This window comes from Megascapheus bottae, chromosome 22, assembly GCF_031878675.1.
Source record: "Megascapheus bottae isolate mThoBot1 chromosome 22, mThoBot2.hap1, whole genome shotgun sequence".
Taxonomy (NCBI): domain Eukaryota; kingdom Metazoa; phylum Chordata; class Mammalia; order Rodentia; family Geomyidae; genus Megascapheus; species Megascapheus bottae.
In genome coordinates, this window is record NC_143530.1 from 23,627,839 (window position 1) to 23,646,475 (window position 18,637).

Consider the following 18,637-nt stretch of genomic DNA (forward strand, 5'->3'; position numbering starts at 1 on the left):
AGCGTGGCCAGTCCCAAATATATTGGCAATCAGCCAATCCAACAAGAAAGGGGCACCTGGAGAAGTCTTGACTGACCTGAGCGTTGATGGAGACACATTTACATCCTAGAAGCAGCCATCTTGTGTAGAACCCATGGGGGTTGTTTTGCTGGTTGTCTTTGTTGAGACCTGGGCCTCTACCACTTGAGCCACAACTCCACATCTAGCTTTTTGGTGGTTAATCAACTGAAGATGAGAAGAACTTCACAGAGTTTCCTGCCTGGGCTTGTCTTGAACCATGATCCTCAGATCTCAGCTTCTTCAGTAGCTAGAATTACAGGCATGAGCCACCAGAGCCCAGCACTTGTAGTTTGTTTTTTTTTTTTTTTTTGCCCATCCTGGGGTTGAACTCAGGGCTTTATGTGCTATCTCTGAGCCTCTTTGTACTCAAGGCTAATGCACCACTTAAGCTACAGTGCCGCTTCTCGCCTTTTTTTTTTTTTTTCCTGAGTAGTTTATTGGAGATAAGAGGCTCACAGACTTTCCTGCTGATCTGGCTTCAACCCATGGTCCTCACATCTTAGCCTCCTGAGTAGCTAAGGATTACAGGCATAAGTCACCAGCGCCCAGCTAGCACTGGTTATGTTTAAGGAACAGAATTTCTAATTGCTATTGTGGAAGATGCCCTAGCCCTCTCTCCAGGGAGACCCCAGATGAGAAGAAATAAATGTTCACATGTTTGTTACTGTGTCTATAGCCCTACAGTGGCAGAGCAGTCTTTGCATTCCTGTTCTGAAGCAAATTACCTACAAGGAAAATACTGGACCTAAGACCAAAAAATGAAATAAAAATCTGACTATAACCTGCACCATAGGGCAGAAGTGGGACCTAAACTCGTGTTTACTTAGTTCCATGCTTCAATGTAGAATAAAGACAGATGTTTTCTTCCAAAGAAAAATAATAATCACAAGCCTCCCCTTCTGAAAAGGGATTTTAGAAGGAGTGATTGTCTATTAAAACCTGCTTAGGGGCCGGGAGTTTGGCCTAGTGGTAGAGTGCTTGCCTAGCATGCACAAAGACCCAGGTTCGATTCCTTGGTACCACATATATAGAAAAAAGCTGGAAGTGGTGCTGAGGCTCAAGTGGTAGAGCTCCGGCCTTGAGAAAGTCCAAGGACAGTGCTCAGGCCCTGAGCTCAAGCTCTGGACTGACTGGTTGTAAGTTTCCAGGAGCACAATAAGAAGGTCCCTTGTGTGACCAAGAAACACCAGTATTTGCATTTCTGATAAGTCTAAGTGGTCTCATGCTAGCTGGTGTGCACACACGTCTTCTGGTTTTCTGGCAAGAGCTGGAGATGAATGTGAGATGGAGGGTTGGATTGATGGTGCCCCTCCAGAGCATCCTCAATGGCTCCTGACCTCCCCCTGTCGGCAGAGAAATGATTAGCACCCTGCTGGCCCTAAAAGCCCATGTCTATTCTGGGAACCCAGGCCCCAGACACCAACACCCTCTCCTCCACTCAAGCTCACAGCTTCCATTTGGTAAGCACCGATCTTATGAAAGGCTTCCCTATTCTTCTGTCACAAGTCCCTGCGGCTCAGCTTTTCTGAGGACCACCCTGTCTTGGCTCTGGAGAGATGTAGTATAAATGTATCTGCAAAGTGTTCTCCGCCGATTGTTTCCTTTGACTGCTGCTTTCCTAAATGTTGAGCTCCACATGGCATTAGGATTGTCTGTCACCTCCCAGATCCGCCAAGGTGACTTAATGGCTGCTTAATAGTCAGGGCCATTTTCATCTCCTCACTATCTCGGTAAGGGCATGGTGTGTTTTCCTATGGTGTGGCAGAATGATGTACTCACTGTGTGTCTGCCCATGGCTTTTCTTTCATTCCACTCATTTCAAGTTTGACAGCTGCGCACTGAGTCACTGATGGCAGCCTTCTATCCTGAATGGATGAGCTGTGGCCTAAAAATAGCCCAGGCACTCATGCACAACAAATAAGCTGGTCTAGTCCCTCCATTGCCGAGGCAAGCTCACTGGCAGCTCTCGGTAGTGCGCAGGGCTGGGAAACATGAATCCTGATGGATTAGAAGTGAGAGTGGGTCGGCACCCTGAATTCACACCTGTGTACTGGGGCTGCACTCCAGTTATTAGGAAGAAACTTCTTATCTGTTCTCACACTAGAACAGCCTTGAGCTGAAGAGCTCAGGGACAGTGCCCAGGCCCAGAGTTCAAGACCCATAGCCGAGCAAAAAATAAAAGATATGGTCTCACTTTATGTCTCACTATCCCAGAGTGGGATCCTCTCTGTTTCCCCAAGTTGCTGGGATGACAGGTCTCCACTATTCTGCCCAGTCCTGCTTCTCCCTTACCTATGGGTGACAGGCACATGCCACTGTACCCAGCCACTGGTCAAGATGAAGTCGCTCCAATTTTTTTCCTAGGCTGACCTTGAACTGTGCTCCCTTGATTCTCCACCTCCCAAGTAGCCCATGTCACCGGCTAGAGCCATCACAGCAGACCACATCTGTGAGTTTTGATAGATATGTGATCCCCTGCATGACCAGCATTCCACGGTCTTCTTGAATAGTTTTACCACCATAAAAATATAGTATGTCTCAGCTGCTCTCAGCTCCATGACACACACAACCCCAGGCGTCAAACCTCTGGCCACCACCAGTATTTTTTTTTTTAATGTCTATAGTTTTTTGGTTTGGGGGGTATTTTTGTTTTGTTTTTTTAGTTTTCCTAGAATGTTATATTGTTGGTATGACGCAGGATGTAGCCTTTTTAAGACTGGCTTTTGCACTTAGCAGTAGGTTTGCTACCATTTTCTTTCCATGATACCTTCTTTTTAGTGCTGTTGTGTGGGTATGTGAGTATGTGTGTACGTGTACATGTATGTGTACCTATGTACCCATGCACATATGTGCATGCACAACTATTTGGGGCTTAGAGTGTCTGATGCTTCTACTCTGTTTTTCGTTCAAGGCTGGTGCTCTACTATATTAGCTTTTTGCTGGTTAACTCGAATTAAATATCTGTTAGATTTGTCTGCTCAGGCTGGCTCCAAACCTTGATCCACAAATCTCAGGCTCCTGAGTAGCTTGTATTACAGACTTAAACAACTACCAGCTGATTAATGCGGATGGTTCTTTAATGCTCTTGTCCCATAAGGCATACATTTTAAGACCTCAGGACAAGGAGGGTATTTGGGATTGGTATGGGGCCTGGGTACAGTTCCTCCTTTGTTGGCTGTCATGGTGGGCAGGGTCTCTCCTGGGGCTATTCCTGAGCCTCATAAAGGGACTCTCTCCCAAGAAAGTCCTGTGAACCACGCAATGGCGTGTGGCAGTGTGCGAGGTGTGTGAGCAGAGCCTCATTTGTAGTTAAGGCATTTGCATTTGTATTCAGAGACATGACTGTGCTGGGACGTGGATTTCCTGAACAACTCTGAAACACTTTCACCAAAGGCTGAGTCATGCATCTCATCAACACCATCAAATGTTTTAAATAGAATACTCACAGATATTCTTACACTCGACTTAAGAGTTGTGACTGCTTTTATTAATGATGTTTAACCATTGAAGCAAATCAGCTTTTCATATACCCGATATGCATCACCACAGGGTTCTCTGGTTTGCTTCATACAGAGAGCATAGGCATGCAAACTGTTTTACAATGGGTTTTTTTTTTAAGGCGGGAGTAGGTTAGCTTTTCTCTATAGATATCGTAGAATCAAGAATTTCATTTGCAGGCAAAGTCAAGAATTCCAAATTTAGTGACTTCAGCCAAAACGAGGCATACATGACATGTGACTTTTTTTGAGCGATTTCATTGCACTTCAGCTCCAGGCAGAATTTGTGGCTTTGACATGGTGTTACACTAGAAACTAGTGTTGGGTAAGGCAGATGCCCCTTGCATTTGTGGGAATAGGAACTCTGGTGAAGAAGGGGAGCCATATTTAAACAACAGACGTTTTGTTTTCCTTCTGCCCTGCTTCTGAAGACTTACATATGTGTGTATTTAGACATAACGCCAATCTAAAATGGAAATATCCAATCAGACAGTATAAATACATGCACACATAGCATTTAGACACTGGAGTTATTGACTAAAGAGATCTGTTGGAATTTTTTCCACATAGAAAAGCTTAAAATTATCTTAAAAGTCAATCATCTGCCAGATTAGGGGGTGTGACAGAAAAGTCCATGAAACATTAGCCACCAAAAAAACTGGAAGTGGAGCTGTAGAGCAAATGGGAGAGCATTAGCCTTGAGCACAAAAGTCCCAGAATAGCCCCCAGACCCAGAGTTCAAGCCCTAGAACCAGGAAAAAAAAATAGTGAGCTCATGAACAAGCTCATAGTAGAAGGAGGAGGAATATGGGAAGGGGTGAAGGGAGTTGGGAGGCCACAAAGCCTCCAGAAATGAAAGATGGAGACATTTTTTTTCAGAAAATTTTTTATTGTGATTAATAGAAGGTTACATTATATTCATCAGATAGAAGGTGCATAACTTCACAAACCCTTTCATGACATGGTCCCCATTTCCCTTCCACCCTCCTCCTCTGCTTATCTTGATTTCCCCCTTTCCCTATCCAATTTCAAATAACCAATTAAGCACAGGTAACAAGGTGAAATATTGTAACAATATGAGATAACCAAGGGATGGCAAAAGAGATGAGAGATAACATGGTACATTAAGGACAACAGTTACTCATTATATGGAGACATTTTAAGTAGGCCAAAGGATAGAAGCCATCTGTGTTACAGTGTACCTTAAAGACTAGTGTTTGGTAAAAGATAAATACATGCATGTAAAGAAAAATGGACTAGCCGGGCGTGGTGGCTCACGCCTGTAATCCCAGCTACTCAGGAGGCTGAGATCCAGTGATCAAGGTTCAAAGCCAGTCTGGGCACAAAAGGACCTGAGATTCTTATCTCCAGTTAATCTCTAGAAAAGGAGAAGTGGGGCTTGGCTTAAGGGTAAGGCAGTAGCCTTGAGCTAAAGAGCTCAGAGACAGCGCCCAGGCCGAGTTCTAGCCCCAATACCCACCAAAAAGAAAAGAGAAAAAAAGAAAGAAAAATGGACTGTGCTGAGCTGCCAGATGTTTTGGTTGTATATAGTTCTATGCCTGTGAATTTATTAGCACTGAGCATTTGTTTTTGTGTGTGTGTGTGTGTGTGTGTGTGTGTGTGTGTGTGGTGTATTTGTTTTGTTTCCTGCAGTATGAGGGGTTGAACTCACAGTTTCATGCCTCCAGGCAAGTGCTGTTTTGTTTGTTTTGTGGTTTTCAATTAAGATCTCCTTAACTTAGTCCAGGCTGGCTTCAAACGCTTCTTGCTGCCATCTTCAGAGTAGCTGGGATTGCATGCATGTACCACCATATCCAGATGTTATTCAGTTTCAAATAAGAGACTGTCCTAAAGAATGTTTGGCTCCTCTACAAACCATTAAGTGAATTTATTATTATTCGCTGAAGGAGTATTGGAGAAAGTAACTGAAGTTATGATTCTGTAAGATGGTGAGGAACTCAGCATCTGGCAGAGGAAATGCTGAATGAGGCAGCTGTGGCACAGCCCAGAGAGCTGCTTAGAAGTATAGAGAGTGGTTAGCTATGCCCTGGGCAGGCTCCTCTTTTCAAGGAGGATTATTGGTGTTGGCTGATGAAAAAAATAAAGTCCAGGTGAAGTATTTCTTGTGCTTCCTAACTAGTGCCCTCTGCTGGCCAGTTTTCATAATGCAGTATTTTCTATGTGGAAGGCAAACACATTTTATATTTTTATATTTTATATCTATTTTCTTTAATATTTTTCCTGATCATCCATTACACCAAGAAGTATTCTAGGTTCTAGAGATAAAATAGGGTGTTGAGGGAAGAAATGAAACAAACAATGCAAATTGTTTTTAAAAAGACATTGGGGGAAAAGAAGTACTAGAATAAAAGTAATGCAGCACCAATGATGGGAGCTTATGTCGTGTTAGGTGGGATGGTCAGAGAAGTTGTTTCTGAGGAGGAGAGGCAACATTGCAGGGGTTCAAAAAGAATCTAAGCAGAGGCTTGGGGTGGAGGAGGTGCAAGTCTCTCTGGAGTTAAAGAATCACGGAGGAAACCAGAGTGTCTCCAGGGGGAGAGACACAGGCTACACCAGGCTTGTTTGTGATGAAATGCAGGCTTAATCAGGCACCAGTTGTGGATGTAATGAAAGATTTTCCAGTCATGCATCGACATATATGCTATGATGTGAGAGAAAGAATGGAAGCATTCTATGATTTCCCAGACCTGATCAACTTGGAGGAGTTGAACAGACAACAGCGAGCAGGTGCCCATCCCATGTCTGTTTCTGTCATGCTGGGATTAAGTTGCTGATTAGACATCTCTAAGTGGACATCCTCAACCAACATGATACACAGTAGCCAAACCTAACAAGCACTTATGGATTTACTAAGGTTTTATACATCTCCCCGTGGGAGGCAAGACCGGAGAATATCATTTTCTTCTAGGGCCTCCCAATACTTCACTGTTTCTTATTGAGTGCCTATTAAACTTTATTGAAATTGAAACCTGGCATGTGTCAAAACACTGGAGCTATCTGGGGACTCAAATAGGGTCTAGGGTCATAGGGAAAAGATCCATGTGGTTTGACTCACAGATTCACAGTTCCATTTCAGGGTGACATGTCACAAAATTGTGCTGACTTTGTGTAATTTCCAAAATAGTCCCCATTGCTGAGGCTCTTCTCCAAGGGAGTTTCAAATAATAAAACTGAACCACTCACTGACAAATTTATCGTCAGTGGTTAGCTAACCTTTAAGCATGTTTTATGTTCTTGCCAGGCACTGGTGGCTTATGCCTATCATCCTGGCTATTCAAGAAGCCAAGATCTGAGATCATGGTTTGAAGCCAGCGTAGGGAGAAAAGTCTATGAGACTTTTATCTCTAGAAAAAAAAGCTGTAAATGGAGGGGTAAAGCCTTGTGAGAGCCTGAAGTGAAAAGCCAATTGCATGAACTGTCAACCCACTGTCCCCAGCAACCTGGTCATTGGAAGAGTCGCCTCTGTCTTGACATGAGCATGTCAGCATCATTTCCCAAGAGCCTGAAAGTTGTTTCTTTAGAAGCCAGAGGGACTAAGACAAGCCTGTAAAGTGAGGGAGAAGTACCTCCCAGGTTAAAACACATGACTTGCTTTTAGGATGCATTTCTAATTTTTTGGTAGGCTGTTCTAGCTCTTGTAGCTTAGTGATGTGCTTGGCAGGCCAAGACTGTCCAAAACTATTAATGATAAGCATATTCATTAGTATTACAGCTGGTGGTGGTAATCAATTTTAATACCCACTATGAAGACTTGGAGCCATTTCTGTCCTTTGAGTCTACAGATAACTTAGCACGTAGAAAGCTTCGGGTAGATCTGTGCATCTAGAGTAGATGTTGTGAAGTTTGGGATGCTCTGAGGAGTGATTATCACATGTACTGAAATTCTGTCCAGCAGTGTCAGGCTTCCTACTAACAAAGATTGGGCAATGTTGAACACAGGAAATCAGGCGGAACACAAGGAGAGGCTTGCAAATAGTGTGTCTGGTGTGAATGAACGTCACATTACCTCTGACTGATAGGTTTAGGCAGGAATCGTGAACCTGGTAGTTTTTATGAGATATGTAGACATGAGAACATTGTTCTTACAACTTGCAAATGTGACAAAACAATCCTCATTGAACTAGGATTTGCTCCTTCTGCTCATTTTATGTTGTTAACATCTCTCCAGGTTTAGGAGCAGATCTCTAGAGCCCATTCCAGGACATCTGTATCTTGACACTGTATTCCATACATTTCATACAGGTGTATGTACAAATACAGGCTGAACATGGCTAACTCCATATCCAAACCTTTGGGAGCATCAACCAAGACTCTCAAGCAGTTTTGGATTGTACAGCATTTCAGAATTTTCAAATTAGGGATGTTCAATCTGTAAAATCTCTGCACATACTACAAAATCCATAAGACTTCATAATCTGAAATGCTTCCATGCTGAAATTAGATATTGCGTGTGTGTGTGTGTGTGTGTGTGTGTGTGTGTGTGTGAGAGAGAGAGAGAGAGAGAGAGAGAGAGAGAGAGAGAGAGAGAGAGAGAGAGAGAGAGAGAGGGAGGGAGGGAGGGAGAGAGAGGGAGTTGTTTGAAACTAAACATCAATCCTACATACTTTTTTGTGGTTGTTGTTGGTTGTGGGACTTGAACTCCGGGCCTGGGTGTTGTCCCCGAGCTCTTCAGCTCAAGGTTACTTCCCTTCCCCTTGAGCCACAGTGTCACTTCCAGTTTTCTGGTGGTTAATTAGAGATAAGAGTCTCACAGAATTTAGTGCCCAAGCTGGTTTTGAACCACGATCCTCAGATCTCAGCCTCCTGAATAGCTAGGATTACAGGCGTGAGCCACGGCACCTGGATATCCCTACACGTTTTTAAAGGATGACTAAAGAAAGCTAATGGATACAAGATTCACATTTTTGCACCATGAAAAAAAAATCTGTGAGCTCAGCAATTGAATCCTGCTTATCTGAAAGCAATGTGAAGACTACTGGTAGTAATGAGAACGTTAAGTCATCTTTTCAGTGTATTATGATGTCTTTGTTCACAAAGGCAAATATCCAGAGGCACAGGGAAAAAGAAAATGTGTTTGGGACCAGAAACATGATTTAATCCTAATTCTATCCGCAAACCAATATGATGCCAGGAAAATGATTTAATCCCTCTGAAACTATTTGTAAATTGTATTAAAATGAAATAGCAATACTTGTCTTGCCAAAATAGTGTGTGTGGGGTTTCCCTCTTCCTCAGTTTACCCTGAACTCTTAGCCCCCACCTCTTACCCTCTTGGGCTTAATCATAAGCCCACATGGTTTTGACAGCTCCACTTTGTAGTGTTCAAAATAGGCCCCAAACACAGTGTTCGGAAGCGTTTACTCTTTCCTCCTCCTCTGTCTCAGTAACTAATTTTTCCTTAATTCGCGTCTGGTCTAGTACCATAAGAAAAGATTTTTGAATTTTTCTGGAAGGTTTTTTTTTTTGGTTTATATGGTTTTTGTTCCAAACTCCTAGTTGTCTTCAATAAGAAAGTCAGTTCAAATGACCTAGTCTGTTACACCCAGAAGGATCACTGAGACCTGGCTTTCAAAACTACTTCAGTAGACCAGCCCTGATGACTTCACATATGTAATCCCAGCTACTCAGAAAGCAGAGATGGGAGGATTGTAGTCTCACATTGGCTGAGCGAAAGTGGAAGACCCTATCTGAAAGAAAAATGAATATAAAAATGGCTGGGACATGGTTCAACTGGTAGAGCACCTGCCCAACTAAGTGCCGGGTCCTGAATTCAAATATCATTGATAATAAAGGAGTTGGAGAAATTGGCTTTCTAGTAGGATCAAATTGTTAAAAAGCCAGAGTGCTTGACCTTAGAGTTTGCACACCTTACACACCACTTGACTCACCTATCCCTGCTTCCAGGAATGTCCCTTGTTAATGACCACAAAAACCCAGAGTGGCATATCCTTATCTAAGACTTCTTGCTTGCCACTGCTCCAAACTATTGTCTGTCTTTCCTCTGCTAAGTACTTTTATACTGTGTAGAGACTCATAACTGTACCTGCCCACTTACCCAGACTCCTCAGGGCCACAGTTACCTGACATCTTGGCACAGGACGCCACCCACAGACAATGGGCAGCTGTGGAGAAAGGATTCTGGACTTCATCTGTGTCTGTTATTTTTCCAGCACAGAATGGCTTAGACGCATAAAACTTGACTTTGTGATGGACTGTGCACCCACCCCCACCTCTCTAAATCCCACACATCCTCCAGGGTTGTAGGAAAATCTTCCCTGGTAATCCCAGCCCTTACTGACTTAGTAAACATTCACTAGCTTACAACCTTAGGCCAAGTCCTCTTTTGAAGGTTGGGGGATATAGCTATAAACACAGGTACCTTCCTCATGGAGCCTGCTTTATCTCTTGGCTCATTCTGAGTCATTCCAGTCTTGTATGGTAATAGCTGCCATCCAGTGAGCTAGCACATGTTCACAGTGGGGGGCCTGGGTTGCTTGCTGAGTCTGCCTCACTGCTCAACACTCTAGGGCCAGTTGGTCCTGGTTAGTGGTCCATGTCTTGGTTGAGCAGAGATTTTTCTGTACAGCTAATAGTAAGATTTTTTTTGGCCAGTCCTGGGCTTTAGCTCAAGGCCTGAGCACTGTCCTTAGACTTTCTCAAGGCTGGAGCTCTACCACTTAAGGCTCAGCACCACTTACAGCTTTTTTCTATGTATGTGGTACCAAGGAATCGAACCTGGGTCTTCATGCATGCTAGGCAAGCACTCTACCTCTAGGCCAAACTCCCAGCCTCAGTAAGATACTTTAAATGTTGAATGGACTCTTAGTCTGGACAGATTGCTTGCTGGCTTCCACGCAGCACCTATCTGTGGTAGATCCAGCCTCTTTTGGCATGTGTGTGTGTGTGTGTGTGTGTGTGTGTGTGTGTGTGTGTGTGTGTGTGTGGTGGTGGTGGTGGTGGTGGTGGTAAGTAGAACTGGAATAAATCACTGTGCTGTATTTCCTTCCTTGCCCTCTCTCTGCCTCTGTTCCCGCAGGTCAGTGTGGAAGTTTTGGTAGAGTACCCATTCTTCGTGTTTGGACAGGGCTGGTCATCCTGCTGTCCAGAGAGAACGAGCCAGCTCTTTGATTTGCCATGTTCCAAACTCTCAGTTGGGGATGTCTGCATCTCTCTCACCCTCAAAAACCTGAAGAATGGCTCTGTTAAAAAGAGCCAGCCCGTGGATCCCGCCAGCGTCCTACTGAAACACGCCAAGCCCGACAGCCTGGCGGGCAGTAGACACAGGAATGCCGAGCAGGAAAACGGAATTAATCCGGGAAGTACCCAGGTACTCTCGGAAAATGGTGAACTGAAGTTTCCAGAGAGAACAGGATTGCCTGCAGCATCTTTCCTCACCAAAATAGAACCCAGCAAGCCCACGGCCACGAGGAAGAGGAGGTGGTCAGCACCCGAGACCCGCAAACTGGAGAAGTCAGAAGACGAGCCACCTTTGACTCTTCCCAAGCCTTCTCTAATTCCTCAGGAGGTTAAGATCTGCATCGAAGGCCGCTCCAATGTGGGCAAGTAGAGGCCGGGGTCGGCAGAGGAGGCGCAGCTCCCCTCTCCGTTTGTATCCAGATTACTGTACTGTAGGTTAAATAACACAGTATTTCCATGTTACTCTCTTCCTTTAGGTTTCTGTTCTAACCTTGTCATTAGAGTTACAGCAGGTGTGTCTGCAGGAGGCTGGTGCGTATAGTTCGTCTGCAGTACCCGTGGGGTAAAGGTGGGTGGAAGGCGGGTCAAAGCAGTGACCATTGAGCATCCAGAGTGGCATTGCATGTGACATCACCAGTACCCATCTTCTCATCCTATGGGTGCTGCCTCTTGCCAGTCTCCAGAGCGAGTTCAGTGGAAAGACACCTGCAGGGGGTTTGTGGGGGGGGGGCTGTCCCTGTGGGGGTGCACGGATGCCACAGGCAGTGAATGAGGGTCTCTCTTTTTTCTCTGCCTCCCTCTCAGGATAGAGAGATGGGGAGGGCCAGAACAGTGTCCCCCTGGGGTTCCCATAGTGTAAAATCAACACCAGGAACCCAACTTCAGGACATGGAGGCAAAGAGTCATCAGATAGCAGGTGGAAAGATAGCTGGTTCAGAGAACATTTTTCTCTCCAACATATTTTACAATAAAAGCAACTTTTAATCATCCTATAGATATATATATATATTTCCCCCTATGGGGCCTGACTGCACTGATATATCTATATATATATATATATATATTTTTAAGAGCAACTGCCACACGTGGGATTTTGTTTCTGCATTACTGGTCCAGTGATGGTGAGCGAGGAAGGCCTTGCTTCGGTCACTGGGAGTCGGGGTGGGCAGGAGTTGGGGTTGGGGGAATGGATGGAGACACCATGCTGATTTCTGTGCAGTGTTATTTAGACAACCAATCAGGTTCTTGTATCCACTTTGTTCCCAAGAGACAGGGGCAAGCTGCCTTTCAGAGAGAGAGCAAGGGGAGCTCTCTGAGTTGAGTTTGCGAAAAAAAAATCTTTTTGTCTTTGAACTCTAGTACTGTTTCTAAAGTTTTTGACTGTGGGCAACTGGGATGCTGCGTTTTTTCAGATTCCAGTGTGACGTGAGGAAATTAGATTCTGAAGATGCGTATCTATTACTATTCTCTAAGCACTTAACAATGCCCTGCACATTTCTGACCACGCTTCTTGGTCTGTCATTTCAACAAGTACTGTATCTCACTTTAAACTCTTTGGGAAGAAAAAAAAAATAATCAAAAGGAAAAAAAAACCCTAAGTTGCTTTCTTTCAACACTGTAACTACATTTCAGCTGTTCGGAGTTGCTTATGAGCAAGCTATTGAAAGTTTTCCATGTGGCTTAATGGGATGAACGTGAATCATGAACTAGAATGTGACAATAAATGACCGCCACATTACTACCTGACAGGAGGCACTTGTCACTTTTGATGTTGGAGAAAATGAAAGGCATATGCAGAGTTTGGCAGAGAAACAGAGAGAGAAAAAAAGGCATGGAGAAAAGAATTCTTTTTTTCTTTTTTTTTTTCTGTCCAGTGTTTTTTAAGATGAACTTTTAAAAGAATCTTGCGATTTGCACATCTTGAGTTTATAATTTGTGTGATATTCCTGCAGTTTTTAATCCAATGATATTTGTGAGAAAGGTTGGGAGGAGTGAACAAGCTTAAATAAATGTAGCAAACTTATTTTCTAACCTGCCTAAACTCTAGGCTATTTTATAAGAATATGTTTCTTTCAGAATTCATTTGAGTCTTTCACATCTGTCATGCAAAGCTAGTTCTTAGCAGGACAAATCTGACAATTTTACTTCAGATTCATTGACATGAGCGAGTGTTTCTTTTTTGAAAAAAAATGCAACTGCTTTATTATTGTTATTCATGTTATTTTCAAATGACTTTTTTTTCCTCCTTTCTCTTTTTTAACTTGGAATCAAATCAACAGTGAATGTTTGGTACAAACCCAGAAAGTGTATTTCATAAAGTTGAAAGCTTTCATTCCCAGAGATCTGAAATATCATTTGTGGGTTTTGAGTGTATCTTAAAGTGCTTTAAAAAAACATTTTTTGAATAGGGAGAAGTTTTTGAATATTCTTACTCGGATGGCTTCAACTAACCCAAATAAATACTTATTTTGATTTCTCTTTTACAATGGGAAATAGTCCTTCTTCTACTGCACAAAATCCAAATAGCATAGCAACCTATATTGGCTATCTAGTATTCATTTCTATGGAGCTCTCATCAGGACTAATGATTTTTATAAACCATTTTCTGGGTGTACCAAAAACATCGGAATAGGTTGAGATGAGCTAGACTCCTCCCTCTTGTGGCTTGAATCCATTACCTTCTCAGCAAGCTACCAGAGCTGTGTGGATTCCTTCTTCCGGCCACACTGCTCATTTAGTGTTGTGTTGGTGTTTTGGTTTAATGTTTCTGTCCAGAGAACTTGCTTAATCTTCCATATATTCTGCTCAGGGTACTTGCAGTTATTGGATTTTGTTTTCTACCTTCCTCCCTCGCCCCCTCCTTTTTTTTTGTTGTTGTATTTTGTTTTTAACCATTGATGGCAAAAGAAATAAGGCTGCCACATCGATTTTTTTTTCAACAGTACCACTATTTATAACAGCTCGAGCGGGCTCAGGACACACACCACCTTCTGGCTTACTTCAGTATTGAACTGACAGTCCACTAAAACCAACACTAAAAAGGATGTGGGTGAGGTGAACAAATGGGTTTCAGAGCAATAGGAAAATTGTCACTTTTGTTGTGCAATTTCAGGTATAGGAATGATTATAAAAAAAATCATTGGTTGTTTAGAAACATTTGTCCCATATCATTTTCTTGCTCTTTTTTTTTTTTAAAGCACATGCAAGAGTCTGTGCCGACTATAATCAGTGTGCTATATAGGTATATAGGTACAGCTCACATTCACACTGATGTTTTCCATGACCAATCCATTTTGATTGTTCTGGCCAGAGAAGGACTGGTGGGAAGGAGCCAGGAAAGGGGAGGGAGAGGTAGTAGGGAAACCTCCTGCCTTTCCTCCCAGCTGTGGATGTTGACTGCTGGGATGGGAACCAGTAGGAGCATGCGTCTCTGCCGGCATGTTACAAGAGCAGCAAAGGAGACCTGAAGGAAGAGCCACAGAGTCCCCCACCCCCACCCCCCAGTAGTGAATACACAGTGTGCAACCAGGAAAGGAGACACATGGATTTCTTACACACTCTGGAGCAATGTAGGCTGCAAGCAACCCATGTTCCGTGGTCTTTTTCTACGAGTGGACAGGCATCTCTGGGAGAGGGGTTGGTCTGTGTCCTTGAGGCTCTGAGCCCTGAGCTTCTGAGCATGTGCAGCAGGAGTGGCCTGCATGCTCGCCTGCGTGCATTCTAAGCATGTGGTCAACAGTGGTGAAGGGGACCAACCGCCAACCACGGCCACCATTCCCACCCTGAATGGCAGCTTTCTCTGCACATCAGAAGAACACACAGAGAGCAACAGTCTCGTCTTGTTAGTAAACACTGTCTGGCCCTGGGGGCCACTATGGTCACCACTTCTGAGGATGCCAGGGTATAATCTCTTTGGTGCCGTTCAGTTCTGTGTCGGATGAGCAGCCACGTGCCTGTGTACTGTCTTCATTGCAATATTTAGTGACAACCATCTTTCATTCCTCTCTCTTTCCTGTTTTCCATTAAAAAAAAAAACTAATAACAGCAGGCCTTTTGCGTTTACAATGGAACTATCACCAAGAAATTAGTCAGGGCAGAAATAAAAAAAAGAAAATAATATTATTCACAAAAAACCAACAAACAAGAACCTCTCTTTAGAGGGAAATTTCTCAATCTATCAAATGACTGTTCCTTTGAATGTTTCACTTGAGAATTATTTTCGGTTTCATCTGGGTCACCTTGGGGGACAGGGGAGAGGGAGGGACATAGAGATGGATACCACTTACCTCAAATCTTTTCAAAGTGGAAATCCAGATTGTATTTTCCTTCGGACATTGAGGATCAGTTTCTATATTGGTCCAGTTTTGCTTTTGCCCCACCCCCACCCCCAACTCATCCAGTTTGGTTTGAGATGACCAGAGTGGGTGGCAGTTGATCCATTGAATACCTGACTTGTGACCCTGTGTGTTTTGTCAGGTGAGTGTGTTGGGTTTGCCTCCTCCCCCACCCGCCCCCTTCACCCCCAGAAATGGCAGCATCCTTCCTCCTCCCCCTGCAAGGAACTCTGCGGAAACCTTCACACCTCTTACTCAGGGATGGGCTGGTGTGTTCGGAACACTCATGTGTCCAGCTGCAGCACTTTGACTGCTCTGGAGTAGGGTTGTACAACTTTAAGGAATGTTTGGATTTCCTGCATTGTGTGGATTACTTCCTTAGCTACTGCATAGATTGCAATAGAACACTGCATGTTCCAGACCAACAGTAGCTCTCTGTAATCAGAGAATCCACCGTTGCACCTAGTTTGACCTTTACTGAAATATGTTGCCAAAACTTCTCTTTTTTTGTTGGTGGTGTAGTTTTGGATCTTTTGGTTTCTGTTATTTTAAGGAAACAATAGATAATCCCCCCCTTTAAAGATTTTATGACTACTAAGGAAACCTATTTCGTGAAGGCTTCCGAAGACACTAATGCCATGCTATTTTAGACTTGGGTGAGGAAGTAGAGCTCTTGGGACAGGCAGAAACCCAGGCTTTTTGAGCTGCGTTGTCATGGTGACTGTGTACTGAGCCAGAAGCAGTTCAACAAACTGGTCTGTTCTCTCCTGAAACCCTGTGTACTTCCAATTTCCTAGCCACCCTTGATGATTCCAGGTTTAAAGAAACAAACAAACAAACAAACAAACAGGGCTGGCAGTCTTCGTGGCCTGGTGGTTTTACTTTGGTGGTTTAAAAAATAATCATTGAATGCTACTTTTTTGTTGTTGTTTTGCAAAGTGGAGTGGAGGCCTTTGCTTCCACATTTTTGTTTTATAACCCAGAATTTCTGAAATAGAGAATTTAAGAACACAAGTAATAACTATACAGAGAATATACTTTTTTATTAAAAAGTACATGCATATGCTATATTGTCTTGGGTTGGTTTCCTCTCTTTTCCATGGACAGTGTTGTGTTTCTGTTGATAGGGAAAACTCCAAAACAACTTGCACAACCCTACTTCGGAGCTGAGATTTCTTTTACATAGATGACCTCGCTTAACTATGTTACCTTACTGATAGGGTCTTTTCCTTGTAGCACTATATATCTTGTGGGAAGTTCTTTTTGTTTTCTTTCATGTACACCTAATTTGAGAAGCTGAAGAAAAAGAAATTGAAGCACTCAATTTGAGGAGTACAGGTAATGTTTTAAAAAAATTGCACAAAAGAAAAATGAATGTCAATGATTCATTGTTTGAAAGACAGATCTGTTGAACAATATGTTTCATACTTTGTAAAAGACAAAAAGGCAGAAGGGTTGAAAGTTACATGTTTCCCCCCCCTTGTGTTTTTCTTTCTTTTTTTTTGTATATAGAAATTTTTCATGTCTAGATGACCAGATTTGTATGGCCTGGAAGAATTATGTAAAAGGCTCTGAGAACTATACCTATACTTACCTTAGGTTTGTTACTCAGAGCCCTTGTTTGAGGGGAGGGGAATTCTGCATTCTGCTATTTGAGAATAATTCATTTGTAGGCTGAAAATACTTTTTGAAGCTCCCTTTTAGTCTAAACTCTTAAGCCATTGCATCTTTCTTTTCTTCAGAGAATATGTTTTAGCATTTTTTAGCACTTCTTGTTCCTGTGAACCCAAAGAATATTAATCCTGAACATGAAGTGTTTCTAAAAGGAATCCTAGTTACCAAGAAAACAGGACTCATTGTGGGGACAAAAATGATCAATCTTCCTTGTACCCCCCACAACTCATTTAAGTGGAGGGGGGTATAAAATGTTAATTTCAATTGTAATGCCTCATCTGTACTTTTATTTGGAATTTTTCCTTCTTTTCCCAGATGCCAAAATAAATGTGGAACAATTTTTCAGCAGTTATATTCTGTCCAAATAATAAAAACTAAGCTGAACTGTACCACTGGACAGCTGTGGGTCTACTGAACATACCCCACTCTTTTAAGAATTCTTAAATTCAGAATCGCATCCCCTCCTTTCTTGTTCAATGCAGTTATTGTGGTAGCTAATATGTACCTGTACAAAAGGGAGGGAATATCAGATTTTTGTTTTTCCTGTCTCCACCCTCATGACTTGCATACAAATGGTTCAACTGTATTAAAACCAAGTGCATTTGGCCAGTAGGAAGTCTCTGTACCATAATTGTGTCTAGGAATTCCCATCACTTCTTTTATCTGAAAGGACTTAAGTCTTCCACTGCAGATCAATTGGAGGCTTTCTTTCCCTTTAGTTTGTTTGCTGTCTGTATGGCCAATGAGCCTGTCTCCCTTTCTGTGGCCAGTCTGAAAGCCTGTGTGGGAAGCACTGTTTACAGTAGTCCTTACCAAGAAAACAAACATACTGTCCTCTGGAATACGAAGTTGTGGTGACATTGGCTTTAGAGTTGTCTCTAAAGATCAGTTACCAAGAAGGTTGGTGCATAGGTTTTTGTTTTGTTCATTCCCTCACCCCCCCACCCCGCACCCCCGCTTGGTTGTTACATGAGCCACCTGCTCATTAAATTATTCTCTGGTCCAGGAGTGGGATAAACTCTTTGTCAGTGATTCTTGAATTTGATACCTGTGCATCCAGTTCTGTGAATTCTGCCCTCTTTGGCTGGGTTTCTTCCTCCCGGCCTGCACTGGTAAAGTGTCAACCCAGGTAGTATCAACTGAAAGGTATCATAGAGTCCTATCAGTATTTATGGTGGCCTTCAGACAAGATAAGAGTCCCCAATTTTAATCAGTGGGGTGCTGGCCTAAAGGCATCTGAGATTTATGCCTCGATGTCTTAACACCAGATTACTCACCAAATTTCCAACCATATGCCTCCCCTAGGCCAAGGAAGAACAGATAGAACACTTGGGCTGAGGGTACTACTGGTGTGGAGGAGAACTAGGGAAGGAGTGATGTTTTTGCACCTTATTGAAAAGAAAAAAAAATTAAGTGCATACATAGTTAAGAGCTTTTATTGTGACAGGAGAACCTTTTTCCCCCCATATGCGTGCATACTCTCTGTAATTCCAGTGTAAAATATTGTACTTGCACTAGCTTTTTTAAAAACAAATATTAAAAAAATGGAAGAATTCATATTCTATTTTCTAATCGTGGTGTGTCTATTTGTAGGATACACTCGAGTCTGTTTATTGAATTTTATGGTCCCTTTCTTTGATGGTGCTTGCAGGTTTTCTAGGTAGAAATTATTTCATTATTATAATAAAACAATGTTTGATTCAAAATTTGAACAAAATTGTTTTAAATAAATTGTCTGTATACCAGTACAAGTTTATTGTTTCAGTATACTCGTACTAATAAAATAACAGTGCCAATTGCAAAGGTCTCCTCCCCTTTTTTGGATCTGTGGTGCCACTTTTTCTCTTGACCTCT

The 18,637-nt window shown here is 42.7% G+C and overlaps 1 protein-coding gene across 5 annotated transcripts in view; it reads left to right on the forward strand.

Annotated features, from left to right (window-relative positions):
- Atxn1 (ataxin 1) overlaps positions 1-18,586 on the forward strand; it is a 407,426-nt gene extending 388,840 nt beyond the window's left edge. For all 5 annotated transcript variants that reach the window (XM_090356347.1, XM_090356348.1, XM_090356349.1 and 2 more), the window contains one exon: positions 10,615-18,586. In XM_090356347.1, the coding sequence (XP_090212473.1) occupies positions 10,615-11,145 (531 nt within the window). In that variant the 3' untranslated portion in view covers positions 11,146-18,586. The remainder of the gene's footprint in view (positions 1-10,614) is intronic.
- Positions 18,587-18,637: the final 51 nt, after the last annotated feature.